The sequence below is a fragment of the Rana temporaria genome, chromosome 12 (assembly GCF_905171775.1).
Source record: "Rana temporaria chromosome 12, aRanTem1.1, whole genome shotgun sequence".
Classification (NCBI taxonomy): domain Eukaryota; kingdom Metazoa; phylum Chordata; class Amphibia; order Anura; family Ranidae; genus Rana; species Rana temporaria.
In genome coordinates, this window is record NC_053500.1 from 44684983 (window position 1) to 44711788 (window position 26806).

The following is a 26806-nucleotide window of genomic DNA, read 5'->3' on the forward strand; positions in this document are numbered from 1 at the left end:
CCATTAAAAATGAATGCGAACAAGAGTGCTGTGTTTTGCCAGCATTGCAGTGCAATTTAGATCTGTGGTCAGAATCGCAGCGATTCCACCCACAATCCCAAATCACTAGATGAGAACAGGGCCTGAGTGACGAATACTGGGCGCACTGGTTTCCTAGTGGACAGCACAGTCATATTTAGACACCCAGCACAAATGATGCAACAAGAAATTGGGGCAAAACTCGAATGGTGGACTTTGGTAGCAAAACTTGTGTGACTTCAAATTGGGCATTAAATAAGTTGGATAGTGTGTTTTGTAACTTCTCAGTATCTCAGCAGAAGTATTCCAAGTTCTGCTCCAAAGCTTTTCACAATCAGCCTTATACAATTCAGGCTCGGGAGCCCAGGAGGTGTTTATGTGAGATAACAAGAAAAGAAGGCAAAAAATCTCAGCAATGTGTTGAGAATTATTCATATTCTGAAGGCTGGGAGCTGGCAAAAGGAATACAAAGTTCTTCAGATTTTTGAATGAATGTCACCCATTATCCATGACATGTGGCAGGAAGAAACAATGGCTAAATAGAATTACAAATATTTGACAATAAAGTAAACAGGTCATATATATGTAGTTCAACAGTATATTTCGTTTAGCTGAAGTTCCGCTTTAAGAGGATGCTGTTGCACAGGTTAGAAACAAACCGGCATACCTGCCAAATTTCTAGCCTACCCAAAATGGATAGCTTTTCTTTATATGGATGCTCTCAATTGGTTTCTAACATCAGGTGATCCCAGCTTTAGTTCCCCCTTAGAAGCAGTGCTCAAGATGTACGAGGCAGATGTATAAAACTTGCATTCTTAATTACATCAGGAAAAAATGCATGTCCCTACATGCCTCATATGTAGGCCATGGTATACAACAATTTTTTCAGCTGGTTAAACATTCTGACAAGTAGTAGTTGGGCTTTCCACATTTTACTCTTGAAACTTGCAGGACACCTGCGACATTTCAAAGGTATTCCTATGAAATGTCGCACCTCGTTTGAGACTCTTACAAAAAAGCACTTGACTACCGGGGACCCTGACAACATTATGTTGTAACACTGTAATGAGAACAGCCAATGGGAGGAGAAAGACAAAAGAAAAAAAAAATACTAAATACTCTGCATAGATGAGGCAATAAAGACAATACAAAAAAGTTATGAAGTTTATGTATAAAAATAAATTGACAATATTTTGCTCCAGAAGCATTTAAAAACTTTTAGTGGGAAACTTAAAAATCCACAAAAAGAAAGAGAAAAAAAGATTCATATTTGATGATGAAGAATAACTTCAAAGCCAGTGGGGTCTGAAATACATTGCAGGCCACGCTTGAGGGTAAAGAGAAAGGCAACATTAACCCCTCGGGTCTTGTACACATCAACTTGCAGTGCATATAATTCAGTACTTAAAGGTTGTCACAAGACAAGGGGTTGCCTGGCTATTTACGAGGTGTCCTGTGCGGGGTTTGCTTTTTTTGCATTTCAAGACGACATCGACTCCGCTCGTCCAGCCAGGGGAGCTCAAAATTCCTATATGAAAAAAAAAGAAGAAGAAGTATTAAAGAAGAACCTAGAGTTTTTTCCAGTAAAGCTGGCCATACACCGAGCAAATTTTTCCTGTAACCACAAGCTGCAGGAAATAAATTCTTTTGACTCCATCAACACAGACAGTGTTGATGTGGGAATCCCTCCTGCCGAACAATTGTCTTCTCGCAGTGGGGAGGCAGGGAAAGCTGTCCCCGCCAGGAGAACAGAGTGATTATTGCTATACCAGCCACTAGCGATAATCGCAGGTAAAACCCATGCAGGCTGGCTGTACCCAAGTTTAAACAATCAACTTGGTACATTCAGCCTGCCCATAAACAGTTTCAAACTCAACAGTGTATGGCCTGCCTAAGACAGTAGAAAAAAGCAGAGAGGGTCATTAATCAGATCTCAGACATAATAAAAAAAGACAACTTCTAATGTATAAGAATAATTGCACGTGGACTACATATGTAGCCTGCCACTGCTGATCTCCAAAAATGTAATCTGTCATGTGGATCAAAATGCCTCACTACTTTCATCAGATCATTCTGTCTTTCTAATACGCATAATGGTTTTCGGTCAGTGACTCAAAGTATTAAAGCCAAACAACCAAATGTGTAGGTGGCAACCTCCATATTTCCCCACATACAGACTACCTATAAGTGATAAAGCCAGCATTTGCCTTCTGACTACAGCAGACAAAGTAAATATAAGAACGTTACCCCTCAGAAAAGTTGTTGCAGTTTAGTATTGCTAGTGCTCCCAGTACCAACCTGCATATGTGCCAACAAAAGTGGAAACCACAACAGTCAGTCTGGCAGACAAGCACTGGGCAGACTGCCATTATGCTCTATGGTTAAATGCCTATTTTGTACTTAGTGCCAAGTGCAGGCTTGCACGAGAACCTGGGAGTGTTGGAGATAACGAACACATTCATTTTTTAAGCAGTTACAGCAAAAGTTTTTGCCTTTTCAAAAACAATCATTTTCATGATTATAGACCTTAAAATAAAAAAAATCAGTGAAGGATAAAAGCTTGAGGACGGTGTACTTACTGTGGGGTTATTTTAGGCAGGGATCGTCCAAACGCCACGACAGGGAGGTAGGGGGTAATCAACACAGACTGCACTGTAGCAGAAAAATAAAGTGAGACTACAAAGAACAAACTTTTAAACAGATTGCATAAGATTAAATAGAAGCAAAAGGTTTAACATGCTGTGAGAGACCATATTAAAGACAATAATTACGGCACATAGGCATTTTTTCAAAGTAGTCCCTGCTAAATCTAAAAAAAATATATAATTTGTAATATACACACACACACACACACACACACACACACACACACACACACACACACACACACACACACATATACATACACACACACACTTTGCTAAAAAGTAGAGAGTGAACAGCTTGTATAACAGTGTAAATTTGGAGGTGTGTTTGGGATCGTTATGTTGGAATACTGCCCTGTGGCCCAGTCTCCAAAGGGAGGGGATCAGGCTCTGCTTCAGTATGTCGCAGCACTCATGCAGCCCAAGACCATGACACTCCCACCACCATGCTTGACTGTAGGCAAGATACACTTGTCTTTGTACTCCTCACCTGGTTGCCGCCACACACGCTTGACACCATCTGAACCAAAGTTTATCCTATCAGGTCATATCAGACCACAGAACATGGTTCCAGTAATCCATGTCCTTAGTCTGCTTATCTTCAGCAAACTGTTTGCAGGCTTTCTTGTGCATCATCTTTAGAAGAGGCTTCCTTCTGTGATGACAGCCATGCAGACCAATTTGATGCAGTGTGTGGCGTATGGTCTGAGCACTGACAGGCTGACCCCCCACCCATTCAATCAATTCAACCTCTGCAGCAATGCTGGCAGCACTCATACGTCTATTTCCCAAAGACAACCTCTGGATATGACGCTGAGCACGTTCACTCAACTTCTTTGGTCGACCATGGCGAGACCTGTTCTGAGTGGAACCTGTCCTGGTAAACTGCTGTATGGTCTTGGCCACTGTGCTGCAGCTCAGTGTCAGGGTCTTGGCAATATTCTTATAACCTAGGCCAGTGATGGCGAACCTTGGCACCCCAGATGTTTTGGAACTACATTTCCCATGATGCTCATGCACTCTTCAGAGTAGCTGAGCATCATGGGAAATGTAGTTCCAAAACATCTGGGGTGCCAAGGTTCGCCATCACTGACCTAGGCCATCTTTATGAAGAGCAACAATTATTTTTTTTCAGATCCTCAGTTATTTGATATGGAGGTGCCATGTTGAACTTCCAGTAACCAGTAAGAGAGCGATAACACCAAATTTAACACACCTGGGACCTTGTAACGAGTCACATGACACCGGGGAAAGAAAATGGCTAATTGGGTCCAGTTTTGACATTTTCACTTAGGGGTGTACTCACTTTTGTTGCCAGCGGTTTTAATGGCTGCAGGTTGAGTTATTTTGGAGGGGACAGCCAATTTACACTGTTATACAAGCTGTACACTCACTACTTTACATTGTAGAAAAGTGTAATTTCTTCATATAATAAAATAGTTACAAGAATGTGAGGGGTGTACTTACTTTTGTGAGATACTGTATATAAAAAGGTGTTGATGCTAAAAAATCATCATACATGAAATATTCAAAATATATCATGGTGCAAGTGAACCGTGTGAAAATCTCAAACTAATAAAGTCCACAATGACAAACCCAACACCATAAAATATTAAGATATATTTCTATATCTTCTGGTTTATTGCGTCTTCAAGTAAATGCTTCACCACAAGTGCTCATGAAGTAGATGGCAACTCACCAAAGGTGTTTGGCCACTTTTTACGGTAGGTCAAAATGCGTCATTTCCGGGTTCTATAAGCGACATCCAACTAACATACCATATGTTAGTCGCTTAACTTACCTTCATCAGGTTCTGGAAAGAATGATGTGACTTCTGGCTCACTTTCCTGATTGCCCTTCTTTTTGTACATCCTCAACTGCAGACGCTGCAAGATTCTCTGCTCGCGGATTCTCTGTATGTCCCACCTAAATTAAGAGAATAAAATGTAATGCCTTGTTTTTACCTCTGGAGACAGTGCTGCACTTAGGAGGGGGTTTACTAAAACTGGTGCACACAGAATCTGTTGCAGCTTTGCATAGTAACCAATCAGCTTCAGGATTTTGTCAAAACTTAAGCTGAATTTAGAAGAAAATTGGTTTCTATGCACAGCTGCACCAGATTCTGTATGCTCTAGTTTTAGTAAATCTCTCCCTTTGTCTATATATCTGTTGATCTTGGTTGACCAGGCACTGTGAAGTCCGCCCCTGTGTTTTCTCTCTTAGAATGGAAGGCAGAGCTACACATGACCCTACCCCTCCTCCTGAACCATACCAGGCCACATGCCCTCAACATGGGGGGGTGCACGCTCCTCACACCACCTTGTCCCCATGCGGATTGGAACAAGGGCCTCTTCCCCAACCCTGGGCGGTGGGGCTAATTGGAATCTGGAAGCTCTCTTACCAAGGTGGCCCACATGTGATTAAAGTGCATAAAAAAAAAAAAACCCCTGCTAGCAGCCCACGAAAAAGTGATAAATGTGCTTGTGTTGCGGCGCTTCCGAAGTGCTTTTCAAGGGCTGCCAATTTATTGCAATGGCCAGGGGCGTTTTAGAAGCACTGTATACAGCAGGGGTTCCCAACCTTTTGAAGAGTGAGGGCCACTTAAGCAACTTGGTAACCAGTCGAGGGCCACAATGAGCGGAGTGGTCGGATGACAGGTCACGGCTACTCTATAGGCCCTCCGATCCGCCAGACAAAAGGGATACACTCCCTTCTGTTTTTCGGATTGGAGGTAGGCGGGTGTAAACAGACATCTGTCGCTTTATAGAGGTGAATTGAGGGTCCCATTTGGTCGGGCTGATCATGTGAAAAGGGCCTAAAACTGCTTTCACACTGATGTTCTGTGGTATACCAAGACCGCAGGTGCAGCGTAGTGCACCTGTGTCTATCCTGCGGGTTAGCTGAACTTTGTCATAGACTCTGCCTGCTGCAAAAGCCAGCGCTTCCAACCAACCATGCGGGATAACCAATTGGACGAGCGATTTAGCCATGCCACACATGTGAGGCGCCCCCTGTGAGAATGCTTGCCCGGGGATGCTGCTACACCGATATAGATGGTACAGTGGATATGGGCTGGAGGAGGACCATATAAGTATTATTCACCTTAAAGGCCAATATACCGTTGCTTATACATAGTTGCTTGACCTGTATGGATACTATGCAAATTCCTTTTTATGTATGTAACCCTGTTATCGAGGTCCATGCGGACCAGTTTCCCTGATATATGAAAAAAAAAAAGCTGGCGCTGTACAGGAAGCATCAGCTTATGGGGCTCTGCTCCACAGCCGCTTTCTTCCTCTACTACCAGCCTCATGCACAACACTGATGCTATGGTATGGCGGGTGGGCAACTTGCGATCTGGGCATGCCAACCCACCATTCCAGAGCAGAAGGTCGCAGGCCATGTCAGAAGGCTCCGCGGGCCACTGATTGGCCATCCCTGGTATACAGCATTCCCAAACCACCATAAAGATGCTGCTTGCAGGACTTTTTCCCAACGTCCCCCAAGCGCACTGCCTAGCTGTGAAAGCACTTGGGCTTTCACATTCGGGTGGCATGGGAGGCAGTTTTCAGGCGATTTACAGGTGCTATGTCTAGTGCTAAAACACCTGGAAACTGCCTCAGTGTAAAAAGGGGTCTTAGGGCTCTTTCACACTGAGCGCCCGTACAGGTCCGTCTGTCAGTTTTTTTTTTGCGGACCTGTACAGGCGCTCCGTGCTCCTCTATGGAGCCGCGGATGTCAGCGGTGACATGCCCGCTGACATCCGACCCGCCAAAGATCGGGTGAACACGGACATACAATCCGTGTTCATCCGATCCCCCATAGGGGGGATCGGAGAAAAGACAGGTTGGTCCCTGCACAGTGTGCGGGGACCGCCCTGTCATCCGCCGGTTCAACGGAGCGATCCCCGCTGAGCAAGCGGAGGTGCACGGGGCGGATCATTACTGATCCGCCCAGTGTGAAAGAGCCCTTAGACTGCGATAGATCATACCTCAAAATTTTTATAAAAATTTGCATCACTATATCCAGGTCACCTTGGAGGCCAGTGCTCCTCCAACGTACATTATTAAACAAACCTGACTGTCTACAGTGTCTTCACACTTACCGCTTTCTCCTCTTTTCATCGAGCTCTAACTTGACATGTCTCTTTGCAAATACTGCATCATCCAGGTTCTAGGAAGAAAGAAATAATATTTAGCCGGTACATACATTTGTCAAATTCCCCCAGATTCTCTACTTCAGGTACAATAATGTTAAAAGAAAACCTTTTATAAAACTAAAAAGGGGTTACCTGCTAGCGGCACAATTTCTACTTTTGTATCACAATAGATATATAAAAGCTCCAGCATTGCACAGGAAATCTTTTTTTTTTTGTAATATAAAAATAAAAATCAACTTGCCTCTGGTATGTCTGCACCAGTTAAATCCTGAAGGGGCTCTATAGGGTGCTCTCTCCATGAAGGAACTATAAAAAGAATACATATTAGAATACCACACATACAAGTCTAACATTCTCCGCTACAAGAAACTACAACGTCATGGTTTGCAACATTCTTGTATCTCTTACTCCATCTGCTACAGTATGTCCCAACCGATTTCCTGTTTTGTGTTCTTGTTTGATACAAAGATATAACAAAACCTCTAACATTTTTTTTTTTACTTCATCCAATAAAAGCAGAGCAGCCAATCACTATCCTACTATCAGGCAATATATTTTAAAAGATAGGATCAGTGAATATTGTCAGCTTAAAGCATATCTTGGCCTAAAAACAAAAAAATAAATACATTGCAGTTTACCAACTCCGATATCGTGGCTGCATTTATTTATTTTAGGCTTTTTTTGCCCTTGCCAATTCTATTAATATTATGCGTTTTCTTTTCCTTTGTGGCTAAATTCATGAAACACATGTGCAACGGTTCTTTCGTGGGGCCATCCATATGCGAACGTTTGTGCTGGGATCGTACTGCAATGATTGGGAACCAGGAAGCCCAGAGGGGATCATTTTTGTTAAGCCGCAATACAAAGCATTGCAGTTGGGGCACATGTAGACCTCCATCTACTGCCTTTGTAACTTAAAGGGAAATCGGTTGGGCATGCTAAAAACGCATCTCATGCGCACTTTTCTTAAAGGCAGCCCCATAGACAAGTCAACCAGTGGTTTTAACAAAAAAAATAAATTAAAAAAAAGACTGAATTCCCCCATCCACACACATGGATGGAAGAATCCTTCCCACTGAACTATTGTATTTGGACAGGGGAGACTTTCCCGTCATCAGAATACACTGGTCAGTGCTGTCAACTATAGCAGCAAGCACTGATCGAATGGGGAAAATCTGACATGGGGGGGTTGTACAGATTTTGAGCAGTAGATCAACTTCTATACAACTTCCTTGCCCATACCTTGATCGAAATTCAACTGTATTTTTGATCCATGTATGGCTGGCTTAAGCACAATATGGTTAGAGTGCCTGAAATCATTAGCCAAAATGATTCAAGCCCTTTAAGGCCTCTTTCACACATGTGGACCTTTTCTTTCATCAGTTCAGTCACATTTTTTCAAAGAAAAAACAAGTATGAAACATACATCAATTTTTTACCCATTTTTACACAAGTTTTATTTACATCCTCCAGCTAGTCCTTAACCCCTTGAGTCCCGGATCCATCTTTTTCATGCAAAAATAGACTGTTTGTTTACATCAGCTTTTAGCCTGATCAGTTTTTTTAATTGAAGAAAAAAAAAGAGAGCTTTGATCTGATGTTGATGGAAACAGATGTATATAGATGATCATCCATTTACATTAGTTTTTTCCATAGAGATGCATTGATGTCCGTTTTTAATACATCAACGAATTAATGAAAAATGGACAAACGGCCGCATGTGTGAAAGGGGTCTACGGCTGCCAATCATGGCTCCAATTTCTGTAAATGCTTGCTGAACTGGCCAAAATTCAGCCCACAAGCTGAACAAAAGAAATCTATCTGCGTATGGCCAGCTTTTGTTTGTCAGCAATCACAGTCCCAAGAGACAGCAATACATGGAACAGAAATTTGTATACACACATACATACATTATATACACTTCCATCTGATTATTACTTGAAAATATATTAAATTTAGCCAGAATGGCCGTGTCCTAGCAATTTCTAGAATAGAAACGTTTTTATTTTCCTGTAATACAAATGCTGAAGAAATCTCAGGAACCAGCGTCTCTAAAAAAGAGATTTTTAATACAGCTTACCTGTAAAATCTTTTTCTTGGAGTACATCACGGGACACAGAGCGGCATTCATTACTATATGGGTTATATGGAGTACCTTCAGGTGTAGACACTGGCAATCTCAAACAGGAAATGCCCCTCCCTATATAACCCCCTCCCATAGGAGGAGTACCTCAGTTTTGTAGCAAGCAGTATGCCTCCCAAAATGGTCCTCAAAAAAGAGGGGTGGGAGCTCTGTGTCCCGTGATGTACTCCAAGAAAAAGATTTTACAGGTAAGCTGTATTAAAAATCTCTTTTTCTTTATCGTACATCACGGGACACAGAGCGGCATTCATTACTATATGGGATGTCCCAAAGCAATGCTTACAATGAGGGGAGGGAGAACATCTCCAAGACAAAAGGATTTAATTTAGAGATATACTCAAATCATAATAAATCCAACTTAGTTGAGAAAAATAATCTTAAATTTTTAAATTTAACTCAAACAAGAGGAGCCCCCGGAATCCGAGGGTCTCAAACTGCAGCCTGCAGCACTGCCTGCCCGAAGGCAGTATCAGTATTCCTTCTTACGTCCAACTTGTAGAATTTTGTAAACGTGTGGACAGAAGACCAGGTTGCCGCCTTGCAAACTTGAGCCATAGAGATCTGGTGGTGTGCTGCCCAGGAGGCGCCCATGGCTCTAGTAGAATGAGCCTTTAATGATACTGGAGGAGGCAACCCTTTCAAGCCGTAGGCCTGAGTGATTAATTGCTTAATCCACCTAGAAATGGTGGACTTTGCAGCTGCCTGCCCCTTCTTGGGCCCATCCGGTAGAATGAACAGCACATCTGTTTTCCGGATCTTCTTTGTAGCTTTAAGATAGGCCTTCATGGCCCTGACAATATCCAAGGTATGCAGCAACCCTTCCTTTCTGGAAGTAGGTTTAGGGAAGAAGGATGGTAATACCAAATCCTGGTTCAAATGAAAACTGGATATGACCTTCGGTAGGAAGGAAGGATGAGGGCGGAGAACGACCCTGTCCTTATAAAAAACAAGATATGGTTCCTTACAGGATAAGGCTGCCAGCTCCGAAACTCTTCTTGCGGAAACTATGGCAACCAAAAATACTAACTTCCTTGTCAGTAGAACCAAAGGAATATCAGCCAACGGCTCAAACGGTTGTTTCTGTAAACTTGACAGAACAACATTTAAATCCCACGGACAAAGCGGGGATTTAACTGGAGGTCTAATACGTAAGACCCCTTGAAGGAAGGTCTTAACCAGCGAGTGGGTGGCCAGCGGCCGCTGAAACCACACTGACAGAGCAGAAATCTGTCCTTTGATTGTGCTTAATGCCAATCCTTTATCCACTCCTAGCTGGAGAAAACTTAATACTCTATCGATGGTAAATTTGCGAGAAAGCCATCGCTTGGACTCACACCAGCCTACATAGGCCTTCCAGACCCTGTAATAAATCAGCCTAGAGACCGGTTTCCTGGCTCTGATTAGGGTAGAGATTACTTTCTGAGACAGACCTCTACCCCTGAGAATCAGGGATTCAGCTTCCGGCCGTCAAATTTAGATGCCGTAAGGCAGGGTGGAGGATCGGACCTTGCGATAGCAGGTCTGGCCGTAGAGGAAGAGTCCACGGGTCTCCCACTACCATCCTTAAGATTAGTGAGTACCATGCCCTTCTGGGCCATGCTGGAGCTACCAGGATGACTGGTATGTGCTCCACCCGGATCCTGCGCAGCAGGCGGGGTAGTAACTGGAGCGGGGAAAACGCATAAAGAAGTTTGAACTGATGCCAAGGGCAAACCAACGCATCGGTTCCGCAGGCCATCGGATCCCTTGAGCGGGATATGAACCTGTCTAGTTTCTTGTTGAGTCTCGATGCCATGATATCCACGTCCGGCACTCCCCATCTTTGGCAGAGTGCTTGAAAGACTTGTGGATGCAGAGACCATTCCCCCGGCCATAGAGTCTGGCGGCTTAAGAAGTCCGCCTGAAAGTTGTCCACTCCTGGAATGAATATTGCCGATATGCAGGGCACATGAGCCTTTGCCCATAGGAGAATCAAGCTCACCTCTCTCTGAGCGGCTTGACTGCTGGTTCCCCCTTGGTGATTTATGTATGCCACGGCCGTGGCATTGTCTGATTGAATTCTCACCGGGAACCCCTGCAATTTTGACGTCCAAGCCCTGAGGGCTAGTCGAGCAGCTCTGAGCTCCAAGATGTTGATGGGCAACTGCTTCTCTGGCTTTGCCCAAGTACCTTGGCGAGTGCAACCATCCAAAATTGCTCCCCAGCCCGTCAGGCTGGCGTCTGTGGTCACTATCTTCCAAGCCACTGGGCTGAAAGACTTCCCCTTCAGTAGATTCTGAGGGTCTAACCACCAACACAGACTTTGTCGGACTCTTGATGAGAGCGGCAACGGGATATCCAAGGCCTGTGGCCTTCTGCTCCATGCTGACAGGATGGCTGCCTGTAGGATGCGAGTGTGGCTCTGGGCGTATGGTACCGCCTCGAATGTGGCCACCATCTTGCCTAGTAACCTCATACATAGGCGAATAGTCGGTTCTTTCTTGCTTAGAACCAGTAGGATTAATTCCTTGATGGCTTTTACCTTCCTCAGAGGTAGGAACACTCCTTGTTGTTCTGTGTCTAATCTCATGCCGAGATATTCCAACTGCCTTGTGGGCTGGAAAGCTGACTTTTCTCGATTTAGGACCCAGCCGAACCTCTCGAGGTATTGGACCGTGAGGGCCACTGCTCGCTCCAAGCCGGGAGACGAGTGGTCTATGACTAGGAGGTCGTCCAGGTATGCTAGGATCGTGACCCCTTGGATCCTTAGCTTGGCTAGGATCGGAGCTAGGACCTTCGTGAACACCCGGGGGGCCGTAGCCAACCCGAAGGGAAGCGCCACGAATTGGAAGTGACGCGAAGCCACCATGAAGCGTAGATATCTTTGATGTGGCTGATAAATTGGAACATGAAGGTAGGCATCCTTTATGTCTATGGACGCCATGAAGTCGTCCTTCTGGAGTGTGGCAGCTGCTGACCGCACGGATTCCATCCGAAATGAGCGGATCTTTAGATATGCATTTACCATCTTTAGGTCCAAAATTGGCCTGACATCTCCCTTGGATTTTGGGATGATGAATAGGTTGGAGTAGAAACCCAGCCCCTGTTTTTCCAGGACTGGTACCTCTACTATTACTTCCTGGGAAAGTAGATGATCTAATGCCGATCTTAATGCGGCTCCCTTTTCCGGATCGTTTGGAATCCTCGACTTCTGGAAATGAGGAGGAGGAAACCTTAGGAAATCTAATTTGTAGCCTGTGGCCACGGAAGACCGTACCCACTCGTCGGGAATGCTGGCTTCCCAAATCTCTGAAAAGAGTCGCAGCCTTCCCCCCACCTTCGTGGGTGGGGGCGCCCCTTCATAAGGTTGGCTTGGGGGCTGGTTTTGCTGGTTTGCGAAACCACTGCCTTTTGCCTCTAACAGCCTGTCCTTGTGATTTGCTGTTGAAGCCGAAGTTTGCTTTTGCAGGAGGCCGTCGATACTGCTTGGCATTAGAGGGCCCCTGCCCAGGGGAATACTGTCGTTTAAACGCAGGTCCCTGAACCTTCTTCTTAGTTGGCAAGAGAGTACTCTTGCCGTTTGAAATGGTCTGAATGTATTTATCTAGGTCTTCTCCGAAGAGTCGTCCTCCATGGAAGGGGAACCCTACCAGGAGCTTCTTGCATGGGGGCTCAGCCTCCCAGCTTTTTAACCATAAGAGTCTTCTCATATGGATAAGGGATAACGATAAACGTGACGCTTGCTGGATAGAATCCTTGATTGCGTCTACCGTAAAACATATGGCCTTAGGGACATCCGAAAATTTTTCTGCCTGCTGGGCCGGAATAAGTTTAAGCATCTGCTTAAATTGATCCGATAATGCTTGAGCGACCCCAATCGCAGCCACAGCTGGCTGTACTACTGCCCCTGCAGTAGTGAAGGAGTTCTTAAGTAGTGCTTCCAAGCGCTTATCAACTGGATCCTTGAACACCTGTATGTTTTCTACAGGGCATGTTAACGATCTGTTAACACATGAGATGGCTGCGTCCACTGCAGGAGTAGCCCATCTTTTGGAAAATTTTTCTTCCATAGGATATAGGACAGAGAACCTTTTAGGTGGTAAGAAGATCTTATCTGGCTTGTTCCAATCTTGGAACAAAATTCCCTCTAATAGAGGATGGATCGGAAACACAGCATTGCTTTGAGGCGCCCTCAGTGAGCCCAAAGCTGAAACCGTCGATACCTGGAGATCTGGTACTGGCAAGTTGAACTGCCCCAGACTCCTCTGTATCCGGATCTTCGATCCCTGAACCTACTTGGTCCTTGTCCAAGAGGTCGTCCAATTCCCCTGAGGAAAGGACCTCCTCTTCTGAGGGTCTGCGCTCGGGCGACGGAGATCTATTCCGCTTACTGCCCCGCATAGCTGCGGCTACCCATGCTTTTCTGCATCTCCTTTAAAGAGGTGAGTAATACCTCCTCCGTGACCATCTTAGGGTTGGACTGACCCGCGTCAGCTCCAGCCCCAGATCCCGATGGCCCCAAGGCTCCCTGTGGGGAAAGCAGCGGCATAGCTTTGTCCGAGACCTCAGACTCTCTGGGGGAATCCCCACCTCTTGTACCCTCTGACCCGGATGCCATGGTACAATACCGAGGTACACCTGCTACCTATTGGTATTTGGAACTATAAAAGTTAATTGCCCAAACACCTGTTTGGGGGATAAAAAATGCTTCCTCTCCCCTAGATGACTTTTTTTTTTTTTTTTTTTTTTTTCAAATCCAGGAAAGAAAAAACATTCTGTCCCCCTGAGTAGTATTGCAAAGAAAAACTATGAGATGGAAAGAAACAGCCTATTTCTAGGCTTGAAAAACAGTCCTCTGAAGACTGCAATATCCTTTCTGGCCACTGTGTGTCCTCGGCGCCCCCGTGCTGCCGCTCTGGTCTTTCTCCTCAGTTCCAAAGTATTGAATGGAACAAACAAGGAAGGGCCGCCCCTTCCTTTAAGCCACTGACCCGCCCTTCCCCCCCAGCAATCTCAAACAGGAAATGCCCCTCCCGACAGGGGGGGGGGGGGGGGTTTGGGAGGAAGGGACCTCTCTGTTCCAGCAAACTGCAGCCTGCAGCCTGGAACCATGAGGAGGTCAGCGTTTTGCCTGCTTTGCAGGCCTTGAGGAGGAAGACTGAATGGAGCATCGCCTGGAGGCTTGCAGGTAAGCACAGCTCTCTGACACACACATATATTTTTATATAACACAGGCCCCACTCAATGCTTTTCCAACACTACAAGGGAGGTCACATCTTATGGGGAATAATACATAGAGAGCCATCCTATCTTTATGATATGTGACTAGTTTGCCAGATGCAGTGCATAACTTTAGGCATGTCCCCTGTGACCCCCCAGAAAAAACCTGCTAAGAACCAAGTTCCGCAAGTTTTCCCCTCACTTACCTGCTCCATGCCGCAGGACTTTGCCAAGCAAGAGGCCCAATCTTCCCCCATCTCCGTGGGGATGTCTAGACCTTCAGGCCCTGGGTTCCTATGAAGGATCCACTGTCCTGGGCCCATATAGCACCCTGGCAACAGAAAACATTAGGCACCCAAAGGTTTCTAAGTTCCGGGCCCAGGGTCCAGCTCTCTAAAAAGAAAAGCATTATGGGCTATACCCCAAGGGTTTGGGGTCCGGTTACTGACCACTTTAGCGCTGAGGCTTTTTTGGACAGAACCGGTAGCTCACCTAATCCCAAGGATGCGGAGGCAAGCTAAACCATGACTAACACCTAAGACACTGGCGTAAAAACTGAGGTACTCCTCCTATGGGAGGGGGTTATATAGGGAGGGGCATTTCCTGTTTGAGATTGCCAGTGTCTACACCTGAAGGTACTCCATATAACCCATATAGTAATGAATGCCGCTCTGTGTCCCGTGATGTACGATAAAGAAATTATAAACAGCCCTTTGAGTCCATTCTATTGACATTCTGAAATAAGAAGAAATTAGGGTATAATAAGCAAAAAAAGTAGAAATAAGACTTTTTTTTTTTTATTATTTTTTTATAGTGCCTGCTGGCTCTTATTTTGGATCGACAGGCTCCTAAATTCAGGATTTGATGACTACAGATTCACAGGCTGAATGACGTTTCCATTATGTTGGATGAGCCAATCAGGTTTCAGATACTCACATCTTCAGGAAATAATGAAAGTGTCAGAATTACATTGGTTAGCGAGGGAGTAATCTGTATTGAATGGACGCACTATTTCATTGGTTCAGACCACGGAAAAACTGCCAGGAAAAATGGGAGTAAATAATTACCTTTCCAATGATACAATTGTATTAGACCAGGACAGGTTTTCAATAAAGATGGTACAGCTGGAGGCAACAGTTATCAAACATAATTTCCTGTCTAGCAATCACAAACAAATAAAAACTACCAGCTGCCATTTTATTATCTCTTTTGCATCGAAGGGCAGACCATACACTCTTCCAGCACGCTGAACATGAAAAAAATCAATAGATTTCTTTTACCACGCTAAACAGTGTGCATGGAGGGAGCTGCACTGCCGGCTATATTATTCTGACAGCTGCTGCTCCTGTGGCCGCTTGGATACCTAAGCAGTGATTGCATCTGATTGGGTGTGTGTGTTAAAGATAAAAGTCTGATTTCAGATCAAAGTCTGTCTGGGTGACAGGTCCATCCATGGCTCAAATTTCAGCCGATTCATCCTAACAGCAGCTAGCTTTTAGTCGGTATTGACAGCAAATTTCTTTAGGAGGTGCTTATTGAGCAAAGCAGGAAAATATGCCTTTAAGGTAATAAACTATGAGATTGAACCCAGACACATGCGGAGGATTTTAATAGCCAAGTGTTCTTTTGATGTGGAAAAAAAATAAATATTCCATACACTTTTTTTGTACCCAATGCAAGAAAGGGTGAAGGTATTATCACTCAAAAACACACACACACACGGCTACCATGTTTCCCCGAAAATAAGCCCGGGTCTTATATCAATTTTGGCAACCAAAAACACAGTAGGGCTTATTTTCGGGGTAGGGCTTGCCATGTAATGTCTTCTTTTCTCCTCTCCCTCCCTGTTAGGAATCCCCAATCCCCAAAATAATAAAAGTGCTTGTAAAATGCTAGAATCCTCTCTATTACAGTAGTAAAAGGTGTGCGTTTCTGTAATCTAATTGTGTCAAATACTTTTCCTATAGCGCTGCTCAGCGCTTCTGTGACCCGCCGAAGCCGTTTTCCCAACTCAGAGGACTGCAGAGGGAGCGCCCCCCCCCCCACCCGAGATCCCCCGCTGGGAGAAGAGGAGACCAGCTGAACACCGCTCGGCTGCAGGGTGGGGGGGGGGGGGTCAGATTACAGAAACACATACCCCTTACATTATATGCTACTGTAATATAGATGATTCTACCAGTTTACAACCACTTTAAACTAGGGCTTATTTTCAGGGAAACACGGTAGAAGTTTCTCCTACAAACATAAGTGGAATCCATGCCATTTGCTAAAGGGTAAGAGGATGCAAAAGATGAAGCAATCTCTACAGATTGAGCAAAACGCTGAGATGCAAGTCGAGCGTTACACACAGGCTGTGGCCATGTCAGAAGTGTGCATAAGTCATAACAATCAAAAGTATCAGTGTTCTGAATTTCAAGGGCAACTTTAACCAAAATACAGCAAAATGATTCTGTTTTTCTTTCAGAGAATCCAGCAGTAGTTGTGTGGTCTGAACAAGGCTTTGGTGGGAGGCCAGAGCTGCCATCTACAGGTGAGCTGTACACATTGCAGTCTCTGAAATGCAACTTAACCAATCTTACATTTTCCATTGCAACCAGTTTCCAAAAAGTTTACCAATGAAAATTACAACTCTAAATACATAAAAACCCTAGTAACTGTGCAGCAGCCCCTATTTTTATTCGCTGCTTTTCATTTTAGGATTTCCGCTGCGTCTAATTGAATGCAATTCATTGTTTAGCTTACAAACAAAAAAAACACAACAAACATATTTAACAGCATGTGGCACCGAACGCCACAGAATACCTTAAACGAATACAAGCAGCGCACTTACAACAAATATAGAGTAAGCTCTTACTTGCCACACACTCTTCTTTCTTGGGGGAGGGTTCCCTTAGAGGGGAAGGAGGTGGCCGATGCCACCGGCATAGATACATGTCCGTGGTGGAGAGGTAAGGCAGATCATCTGCCTCGCCAGGGTTTGGGTCATTGTCCTTTAATGAAGATGCTGCAGTGTCACCCCATGCAGGTATTTGCGGGGTGTCTACAGGAGATTGCGATTTCTCAGGGGTCTCTTTGAGGCGCAGCTCTCGACGACCTCCTGCCTCTGATACAGAGCCTCCAGGTTCAGTTTCTGATATTTCTACTGGCAAACGGGACACTTTACCCTTCATCTTTGCCAAGTCAGAAGACAGTCTCTTAACAGGGGTCCTGTGCTCTGCACGGCCAAAGGCAGACTTCCTAAAAAGAAAAACAACCACACATTAACTGATATTCAAAGGTGATCGGCAGGACACTTCGACCTTCTTTACCATCTGCAGTCCTATATTTCCATTTCAAGAATGGGAATAGAAGTATATCAGGAAAAAGAGAATATCTATTTATTCTTGTGTCTGCCAACATTGGTACCTATTTCAGGTAAGCTTCATCTGCTCAGGGAGGAGAACTACCGCTCTTTCTGCTTGTTCTAGGACTGGTCCATCTAGAATCCCGATTTCTCCCAAATACATAACGAGTAGAACTCTGGGTTTTAAAAAGCTGTGTAAACATACCACTAGGGCAATTCTCAACCCTGTCCTCAAGTACCCCCAACAGGCTATGCTTTGGGAATTTCTCTTTGATAAAATAGCTGTCCAAAATACCAACCATTGACTTTGATTTAAGGCACCCGTGTAAGATAAAGGGAAACCTGCAAACATGGCCTGTTGGGGATGCTTGAGGACGGGGTTGAGAACCACTAGCCTAGGGTACATGAGAGATTCAATCTCTTCCATCAGACTCTTGAACAACTGCTTTTTTAAATTAAACTGTACACTAGTCTAGACCCAGCAGGTCTACTCAGCGATAATTTCCCTTACGGAGTCCTATCTAGTCACCCTGCTGGGAGCTGTATGTGTCAAAACAAACAGCCCTCAAGCTTTAGGACAAGCCACTCCCCTGCTCCCGCCGCCTCTTAGCCAATAGATGGGAAACTGCTGTCCTTGGGACACAGAGCTCACCCTCCCCCGACAGGAAGTTCAGGGAAGCTGCGCTTAGGAATCTCAAACATGCAAGTGATATGGCATATGTATAAAACGAACTATATCATGTACTGCTGAATATTTCCCTGGTAGATCAGAATAGATTTAAAATAGTATGAGAAGTTTCTTTTTACTACTTTAAGTACAATCACAAATGTAAATGGGCAAGCCAAGCTGTGACGCTGCCATCTGAATTTCACATCAAGCAGCAGGGCCAGGATCCTGACCAAATATTGAGTCATTTGCATTCTTACAGCACCCGGTTCTTGTGTAAGTGAGTAAGTAAAATGAAACAGACAGTTTTCTCCAACAAACCTTTTATGTCCCTTTGCATTGCGGCCATAGGAGAAGGGTTTTGGGGTAAGGCTTGATAGCCGCGGGGAGGCCTCTGGGGGAAACTCCCCACCCCCTGCGCTCTCTGGAAGAGGAGCCTCTGGCATGTCGACGGCCGACTCACGGCTTTGAGGCGTGCGCGGTTTGTCCTTCTCGCTGTCCTTTCTGACCAACTGCATGCGTCTTTCCATCCGCTCAATGCGGGCCAGGAGCTAAAGGCAGAAGAAAAATCATTACGAAGAGCTCCGACAGGCATGGTAATAGAACCGGCTACCAGTATGCACACGGCTATTAGACAAAACAGCATGCTTTCAAATTAGCAGTCTACACTGCGGAGGGGTTTCCTTTAAGTCTTCCGTTTTACAGTGGTGCCAACTGTAGGTACAAGAAAGGGACAGTCCTGGGCCCAGTTATTTTCAGGCAAGTCATATAAAAGGGGGAGGGGCGACAGAAACACTTCCAGCATTGAGGTTTATTAGTGGAGAGGGTTATGCAAGTTATTTACCATGCATAGCCCCAAGTAGACATGAGTAATGATGAACTTGATGTGTGTATGTGTGGGGGAAGGGATGGGTGTGAAGCAGAGATGGAAAATGTATGGAAAAAAGAAATAAGTGTCAAGAGGGAGGGAGGCAGGCCACAAAACAGACATCTATACAGCAACCACATACAGTCTGCATTGCACCAAATTACAGGCATAGACAGACACCTATAACAACTAGGAGACATGCCAAGTATGGACAGTTCACAATGTCTGGAGGGTGCAAAAGAAAATGCAATGGCAGTGAAATAAAGACAAAAATATGCAGAAACACAAGCTACAAATTAATTCCATTCTCAGTGGGGTTTTTTTCATATGCAGACAAGCAGGTATAATAAAAACAAAAACCTCACAGCAATAGCTTAACCCTTTCTTAGTGTGCATCATTGGTCCCTGTAGATGTGGGCTATAAAAGGGTCAATGAGGAGCTGAAGTCCTGCTGCCAAAAAAATAAAAGGAAGGGGGGCCTACAGCAGCCAGAAGAGCCAATGCCATGCAGCAGTGAAAGGGTTAAGGGGGCAGACCTTCCGCTTGCATATCCAAGCTGCTGCAGGCTTGCGGATTCTGTTAACCATTGCTGCTGCAGCTAACTTCTCCTCTGCATGGGGGAGTTAAATAGGAGGAAAGAAAAAAAAATGCAGCCAGAGTCTCCCTCTGCTTTCACCAAACCTTAAATCCATGGTATACCATCCTCCTTTCTGTTGCCATGGCAGCCCATTTAAACCACCACCCCCCTCCTCCAACGCCATGATGGTCCTGTGTGAGCCTCATGAATGTGCATAGGGTGGGGGTTTGTAAAGAGAAGGGGGAGGGCAATATGAAAGAAAAAAAAAGGGGGGGGGGGTGTTGATGGTGAGGGAGGTGGCATTACCTCAGCCTGCATGGGTCCTTCCTATGGAGGGCTGGTGAGGCAGATTCCCCAGCATTACAGCATGCAGGCACCGGCTCAAACATCCGCACTCCATTTCCAGTCTCCCCCCTCACAAGCATCCTTCCCCTCTCTCCACTACAAGTTCCCCTCTCTTCCAAAAAAAAAAAAAGCCCTGTGCTCTCCCTCCCCCCAGTCTGGCCGCAAGACGCACAGAATATAGCGAGGCTGGCTGTCTTGTGGGAAAATATATATGAGCATCAGGAGAATTGATCACATATCCGCTGAGGCTGCAGCTGTGATAAACTTTGCACAATGCACCCATTTTCCCTTTGATGTTCCCAGCGCACAATCACAGACTTCTCATACATATTCACAACTCCTTCACCGATACAAGCTGACCGAAAACAAAAACCTCAAAGGGTTATGAGGACGATATTTAGCACTAGGATTCCAACTCTTCAATAAAACTGATGTGGACAAATGCGGTTCTGATAAATGAGTGGCTCGTGTATCCCTGCGGACAGTTGTAGGCGTCGTGATCTTTGCTGACAACATAAAGAGGGATGAGTAGAGTGGTGACCCAGAGGAACCACAAAAATGGATCAGATCATGTCCACCTGCACCCCTCCCCCCCTCCACACACACAAACATCTGATGTGTACATGCAGATCACCGTCCATAAATAACATCTCCCATAAATAACATTCTCAAAAAGGTAGGACTATGACATTAAACAAAACAATAAAATATATATATATATATATATATATATATATATATATATATATATTTTTTTTTTTTTTTTTTTTTAGAGCTGCACAATTCTGGTCAAAATGAGAATCATTATTTATTTTTGCTTAGAATATAGATTACGATTCTTGCGGCGTAACATCTTTCACATTATACAACAAAATTGGGTTAACTTTACAGTTTAGTTTTTTCCTATTTAATTGAAGTGTATTTTTTTTCCCCCAAAAAAAAATGAATTTGAAGGACGGCTGCGCAAATACAGTGCTACATAAAATATTGCAACAACTGCCATTTTATTCTCTAGGGTCTGTGCTATAAGAAAAAAAAAAAAAAAAAAAACACACACACACACACACGTTTCTTTGCCCAGGTTCACACTAGGCTGCGGGAATGAAGCCGTGCGAGTTCAGCTGACATCTGCAGATTTCTACACAGATGTCAATGTAAATCGTGGTCCAAAAATCGCAAAAAGTAGTACAGAAACAACTTTTTGAAATGCGGCGTCGCACTAATTAGGACAGTGCCATTGCCGGCAATTGTCGACGATTTGACATGTCAAATCACACCAGTGTGAACCAGGGCTCAGGGATGTTGTGATAAACTTGGCAGACTGCCTGTTTTTTGGCAGCTGTCAGCAGTGCACTGAATCAGGAAAATGCTGTGTTAAGATCACGAGGGGGGAGGGGGTGGGATCACGATCATCTTGATTATTTAACGATAGATCGTGCACACACACACACACATCTATACATATATATCTACACACACACATATATACACACACACATCTATACATATATATCCACACACACACACATATATATATATATATATATATATATATATATATATATATACACACACACACACACACACATCTATACATATATATCCACACACACACACACACACATCTATACATATATATCCACACACACATCTATACATATATATATATATACACACACACACACACACACACACACACACACACACACATCTATACATATATATATATATACACACACACACACACACACACACCTATACATATATATCTATCTACACACACACACATACATATACACACACATCTATACATATATATATATATATCTACACACACACATACCTATACATATATATCTATCTACACACACACATACATCTACATACATACATATACACACACACACATCTATACATATCTACACACACACACACACACATCTATACATATATATCTACACACATATACACACACACACATATACATATATATCTATCTACACACACACACACATATACACACACACACACACACACATACATACACACACACTGGGGCTGATTAACTCAAACTGAAGTGTATAAAAGCGTGGTGCAGCTCTGCATAGAAACCAATCAGCTTCCAGGTTTTAGGCTCCATTCACATTTGGCGTTTTGGGATCTCGGACAGAATCGTTTCAAAATTCTGCCCGCGATCTCAAAAAGCACTGCAACTACAAAGCGCATGTTCGGGTGCCATTCATTTTCATTGGCACCCAAAATGCGGAGCGGTCTTGGAGTGATAAAACTTGCGGCAAACTGCATTGCGCCAAGCTTGTTGCCCAAAAAGGAGCAGAAGCTTCTTTTGGGCGACAAGCTTTGCGGATTGCTGTGCGATTTATCGAGCCGAAAGCACCTTCAGGTGCCATTGAAAACGAATAGCACCCCAACATGCATTTTGAGACCGCGGGCAGAACTAGCAACGATTCTACCAAAGATCCCAAAACACTAAATGTGAATGGAGCCTGAAAGCTGCGTGAATGAATGACGCAGCCGTGAAGTGCCTGTACTACTTTTGCGACTTCGGAGGCAATTTCATCTGTGCCTAAACCCGCACAGATGTCTTTGAAGTCGGTCTGAAATGCGGCTTTGAAATTGTGAGAGTTCAGATCAGTGTGAATGAGGACTTAATTGAACAAGCTGAAGTAAGATGCTGATTGGCTGACATACACAGCTGCACCAGATTCTGAGTGCTCCAGTTTTAATAAAACTCTCCCACAGTATATATTATACACACACTAGGGTTGCCACCTCATCCCTTTAAAAAGGTACACATATTAATTACACAGGTTCTGTGGCTAATTAAGGTGGTAATTAGACTCATTTGGTGCCTTACCTGCATTAAATTAACCTCAGAACCTGTGTAATTCATATGTATTCCTTTTTAAAGGGATGAGGTGGCAACTCTAACACACACCCACCTACACCAATAATAATAGGATTTTGACAATGGTAGCCAATATACTGTTCAGTCAAGTAGTAAAGCAAATATGGATATTGAAGGGCTTGTTCCCATCCAAGTGTTGCATTACTGCATTGTAAAAAAACACTGGGGCTGATTTACTAAAACTGGGAAGACTCACAATCAGCTTCCAGGCCTTGTTCTCAAAGCTTAAATTGAACAAGCTGAAGTTAGAAGCCGATTGGCTACCAAGCACAGCTGCACCAGATTTTGCACTCTCCAGTTTTAGAAAATTAACCCCTGTGTGTTGGCGACAGCGTGCCGCTAGAGCAGGGGTTTCCATACTGCGGCCCAAGGGCCGGGGTGTGGCCCTTTGCTAGCCTTCATCCAGCCCTTGGGGCAGTATTGCTCCCAATGATAAGAGGCACTGTTCCTTCCAATGGCAACAACAATGGGGCACTATTTCTTAGACTAATAGCAATGATGGAGCACTATTCCTCCTCCTACTGCCCACCAACACTGGGGCCACGTTTATTCTCACTGATGCTCGGTCCTGGGGAATTTTCTACCCCAACTGGTCAGAATCCGGCCCCCCTGAAGTCGGAAAGACCGTAAACTGGCCCTTTGCTTTAAAAGTAAGACTCCTGTGCTAGAGGGATCCGTTTTACAGGCAAGTCTTTCATAATCTATTCATATGCCATACATACTAAACTAGTACATTATGACATTCCACTGCAGGGGGACCAGAAGGTTTTTATATATTTTTTTTTATTCATATTTACTACCACTTTAATGCATTACCATGTATACATTTTAATATTTGATATTATTTACACTGATGCTGAGCTGCTACCACTTCATGTCTGAAATCGTGTGTTAAGAATCTGCCATGTATAGCTAGGTTATCAGCTACAATCCGATTGGTTATACACAGACTGCTTAGCATATATAGGTGAATCAATAGGGTTTCCTTTATTCAGGCTGAACAAAAGAAATCCTAATACAGTGATGGCAAACCTCGGCACCCCAGATGTTTTGGAACTACATTTCCCATGATGCTTACCTACACTGCAGCGTGCATGAGCATCATGGGAAATGTAGTTCCAAAACATCTGGGGTGCCAAGGTTTGCCATCACTGTCCTAATATGATCAACAGACACACTGGGCTCCTTTAAACCCCTCTGAAAAATGACCCACCCTCGAATCCCTTTTCAGAGGCATTTGACTGGTGGTGATAGGTTGCCGCCTCACCACCTATTTTAACTCCCTAAATGCCACGACCATGTGCATTGCATGTGAATACAGCATGGCCCCATTCACTCACATGGGATGATTATTCCTGCCACAGCTGCAAAGCATCACAGGCCCGGCAGGTGTATACCCCCGACTTCTGCCTTTTCAGCGAGAGCGATTGAGAGGTGGTAAAAATGAGGCTTCGTTCCTGATAGAACAGTCTGAGGGGATTGACTTATAAAGCAATGTTAAGTACTGTTTAAGCATCCAAGATTTGTAATGGGTTTAGAAAAAAAAATATATATATATATATATATATATATATATATATATATATATATATATATATATATGGCTTGGCCCAAGTTCACCATTGGGCGATTTGGCATGCCAAATCGGCGGCTATTGCCAGCAATGGCACCGTCCCAATCGGAGCACCTCTGTATAGTTCCTGTACTATTTTTGGCAACTTTGGGGATAATTTTAACAAACTTCTATGCAGGAACCCGCACAGATGTCTGTCAAATCGCCCCCCGAAGTCACACTGCATTGTCGGGTCAGCTAAACTTGCATGATTTCCCTTTCATACTACTGCGACTTCAGGGAATGCCTGTATAAACTGGAGTTATGGAACTCGCATCAAAGTCAAACCAAAGTAGTACAAGGAGTACTTTGAAGTCGGCAAGACTTGAAGTCACATATATACGAATGGTTATCATTGTAAATCTTGGAGAATGACTTGTCATGCAACTTTCCAGTCGCAAGAAAAGTCGCATAAGTGTGAAAGGGCCCTTAGCCTGGGTTCACACACACACACAAAAAAAGCATGTTCACCGCCCCTCGTTCCTATGCAATTCAGTGTAGTGCAATGTAAGGCCTTTAAGGATCTGAGGCCCAGAACATTTTTCTTTTGGGGCCGGGTTAGATCCTCTGTCAGATCTCTACTGCTGTGTCATGGGGGGAGGGGATAAGCCAGCATTTGGAGCTGTCAATGGACACAGAATAGAGGAATCCACCAATGGGGACACATGCTCAGTGACAGCGGTCTAGCTTTGACTTCTTCTGCTGTCTCCAGGACAGGAAGTAAAGGGAAATCTCTCCAAAGGGGGACACAATTAAAAAAAAAAAAACCTGTCAGGTCCTCTAATTTGAAGTGAAATGTCATGAGTCCTTCACTGAGGATATAATCATTCCCTACTCTATATCCAACATGAGACATACATATAGATCGTGTACTGCATTGCACCCTATCAGACTAATGGCTGTGACATTTCTATGTGGTCGGTGACAGATGTACAATAGATAGTAATCTAAAGACAGCCTGTCATGCCCACACACAGTCCGATCTCCAGCCCTGCCCCGTCCCCACACACAGGCCGCATCCCCGGCCTCGAGTTTTCTTCTCCCCGCCCTTACCGTGTCCTTCTCGGCCCGGAGCTCCCCGATCTGGCGCTCCCGCTCCTGGATGCGGTGCTGTTGCTGCTCGATGAGGTCCAGCTGGAGGAGGACGATCTGCTTGAGGCAGGCCCCGGCTCCCCCTCTGATCGGCGGTCTCCAGCGCGGGGGGGACGTGGAACTGGAGGCCGGGGCCTGGCCTTGCCCCGTGGCCGCCGTCGTAGCCGCCCCGGCCCCAGTCACCGCAGCCCCGGCCGCTCCCCCACCGCCTTTCTCCGCCAGGGCCCCCGCTTGGCAGCCGAGCTTCCCGCACGGGTCGGCGAGGAGGCCGGCCGGAGCCTTCCCTCCCCGCTCCGCGGCCCAAGCGCCGTCCGCCGGTTGCTGCGGCCTACTCCGGCCCGCAAGCCCCGGGTTTTCCTGAGCCTCTTCCCCCGGCAAGGGGTCGTCGTGCCTCGGGCGGCACACACTGGTTCTCATACTCATGGCTCCTCCTCGGGCCCGGCATCCTCCTGCAGCCTCGAGTGAGGGGAGGAGGCCGAGGCCCCCGGGGCGCACTTCACACAGAACCGAGGAGGAGGAACCCGAACAAGATGGCGGACGAGGGGGGAAGGAGGGCGGCCTGGAGTTGTGCTGTATACGGGGGAGAGAGGAGGAAGAGGAGGCCGAGGTCCGAGATACACACAACGCACTGCTCCGGACAGGAGAGTCGTACACAACACAAGGGTGTGTTCTACTGTGTTATGGGGCGGGTACTCCGTGTGTGAGAGAGAGGATAGCCCGGGGCGACACTCCACTCACACCACACTACTACCGGTATATGAGGAGGAGGGATATACACAGAGTGACACACTACTCTCCCCTCACCCCACACTACTACCGGTATATGAGGAGGAGGGATATACACAGAGTGACACACTACTCTCCCCTCATCCCACACTACTACCGGTATATGAGGAGGAGGGATATACACAGAGTGACACACTACTCTCCCCTCACCCCACACTACTACCGGTATATGAGGAGGAGGGATATACACAGAGTGACACACTACTCTCCCCTCATCCCACACTACTACCGGTATATGAGGAGGAGGGATATACACAGAGTGACACACTACTCTCCCCTCACCCCACACTACTACCGGTATATGAGGAGGAGGGATATACACAGAGTGACACACTACTCTCCCCTCACACCACACTACTACCGGTATATGAGGAGGAGGGATATACACAGAGTGACACACTACTTTCCCCTCACACCACACTACTA

The 26806-nt window shown here is 45.1% G+C and overlaps 1 protein-coding gene across 2 annotated transcripts; it reads right to left on the reverse strand.

The window, feature by feature from the left end:
- Positions 1-1169: 1169 nt before the first annotated feature.
- MSL1 (MSL complex subunit 1) lies at positions 1170-26162 on the reverse strand. Of its 2 annotated transcripts, none has more exons than XM_040331475.1 (8): positions 25556-26162; positions 18496-18725; positions 16995-17401; positions 7064-7128; positions 6769-6836; positions 4465-4589; positions 2598-2670; positions 1170-1546 (listed from the first exon to the last, which is right to left on the reverse strand). In XM_040331475.1, the coding sequence occupies exons 1-8, from the start codon at positions 26015-26017 to the stop codon at positions 1456-1458; spliced, it is 1521 nt and encodes a 506-aa protein (XP_040187409.1). In that variant the 5' UTR covers positions 26018-26162; the 3' UTR covers positions 1170-1455. The 2 variants fall into 2 exon arrangements, with proteins under 2 accessions (XP_040187409.1, XP_040187410.1); XM_040331476.1 differs by having other exon boundaries at positions 17019-17401; positions 25556-26160.
- Between the last annotated feature and the right edge of the window lie 644 nt (positions 26163-26806).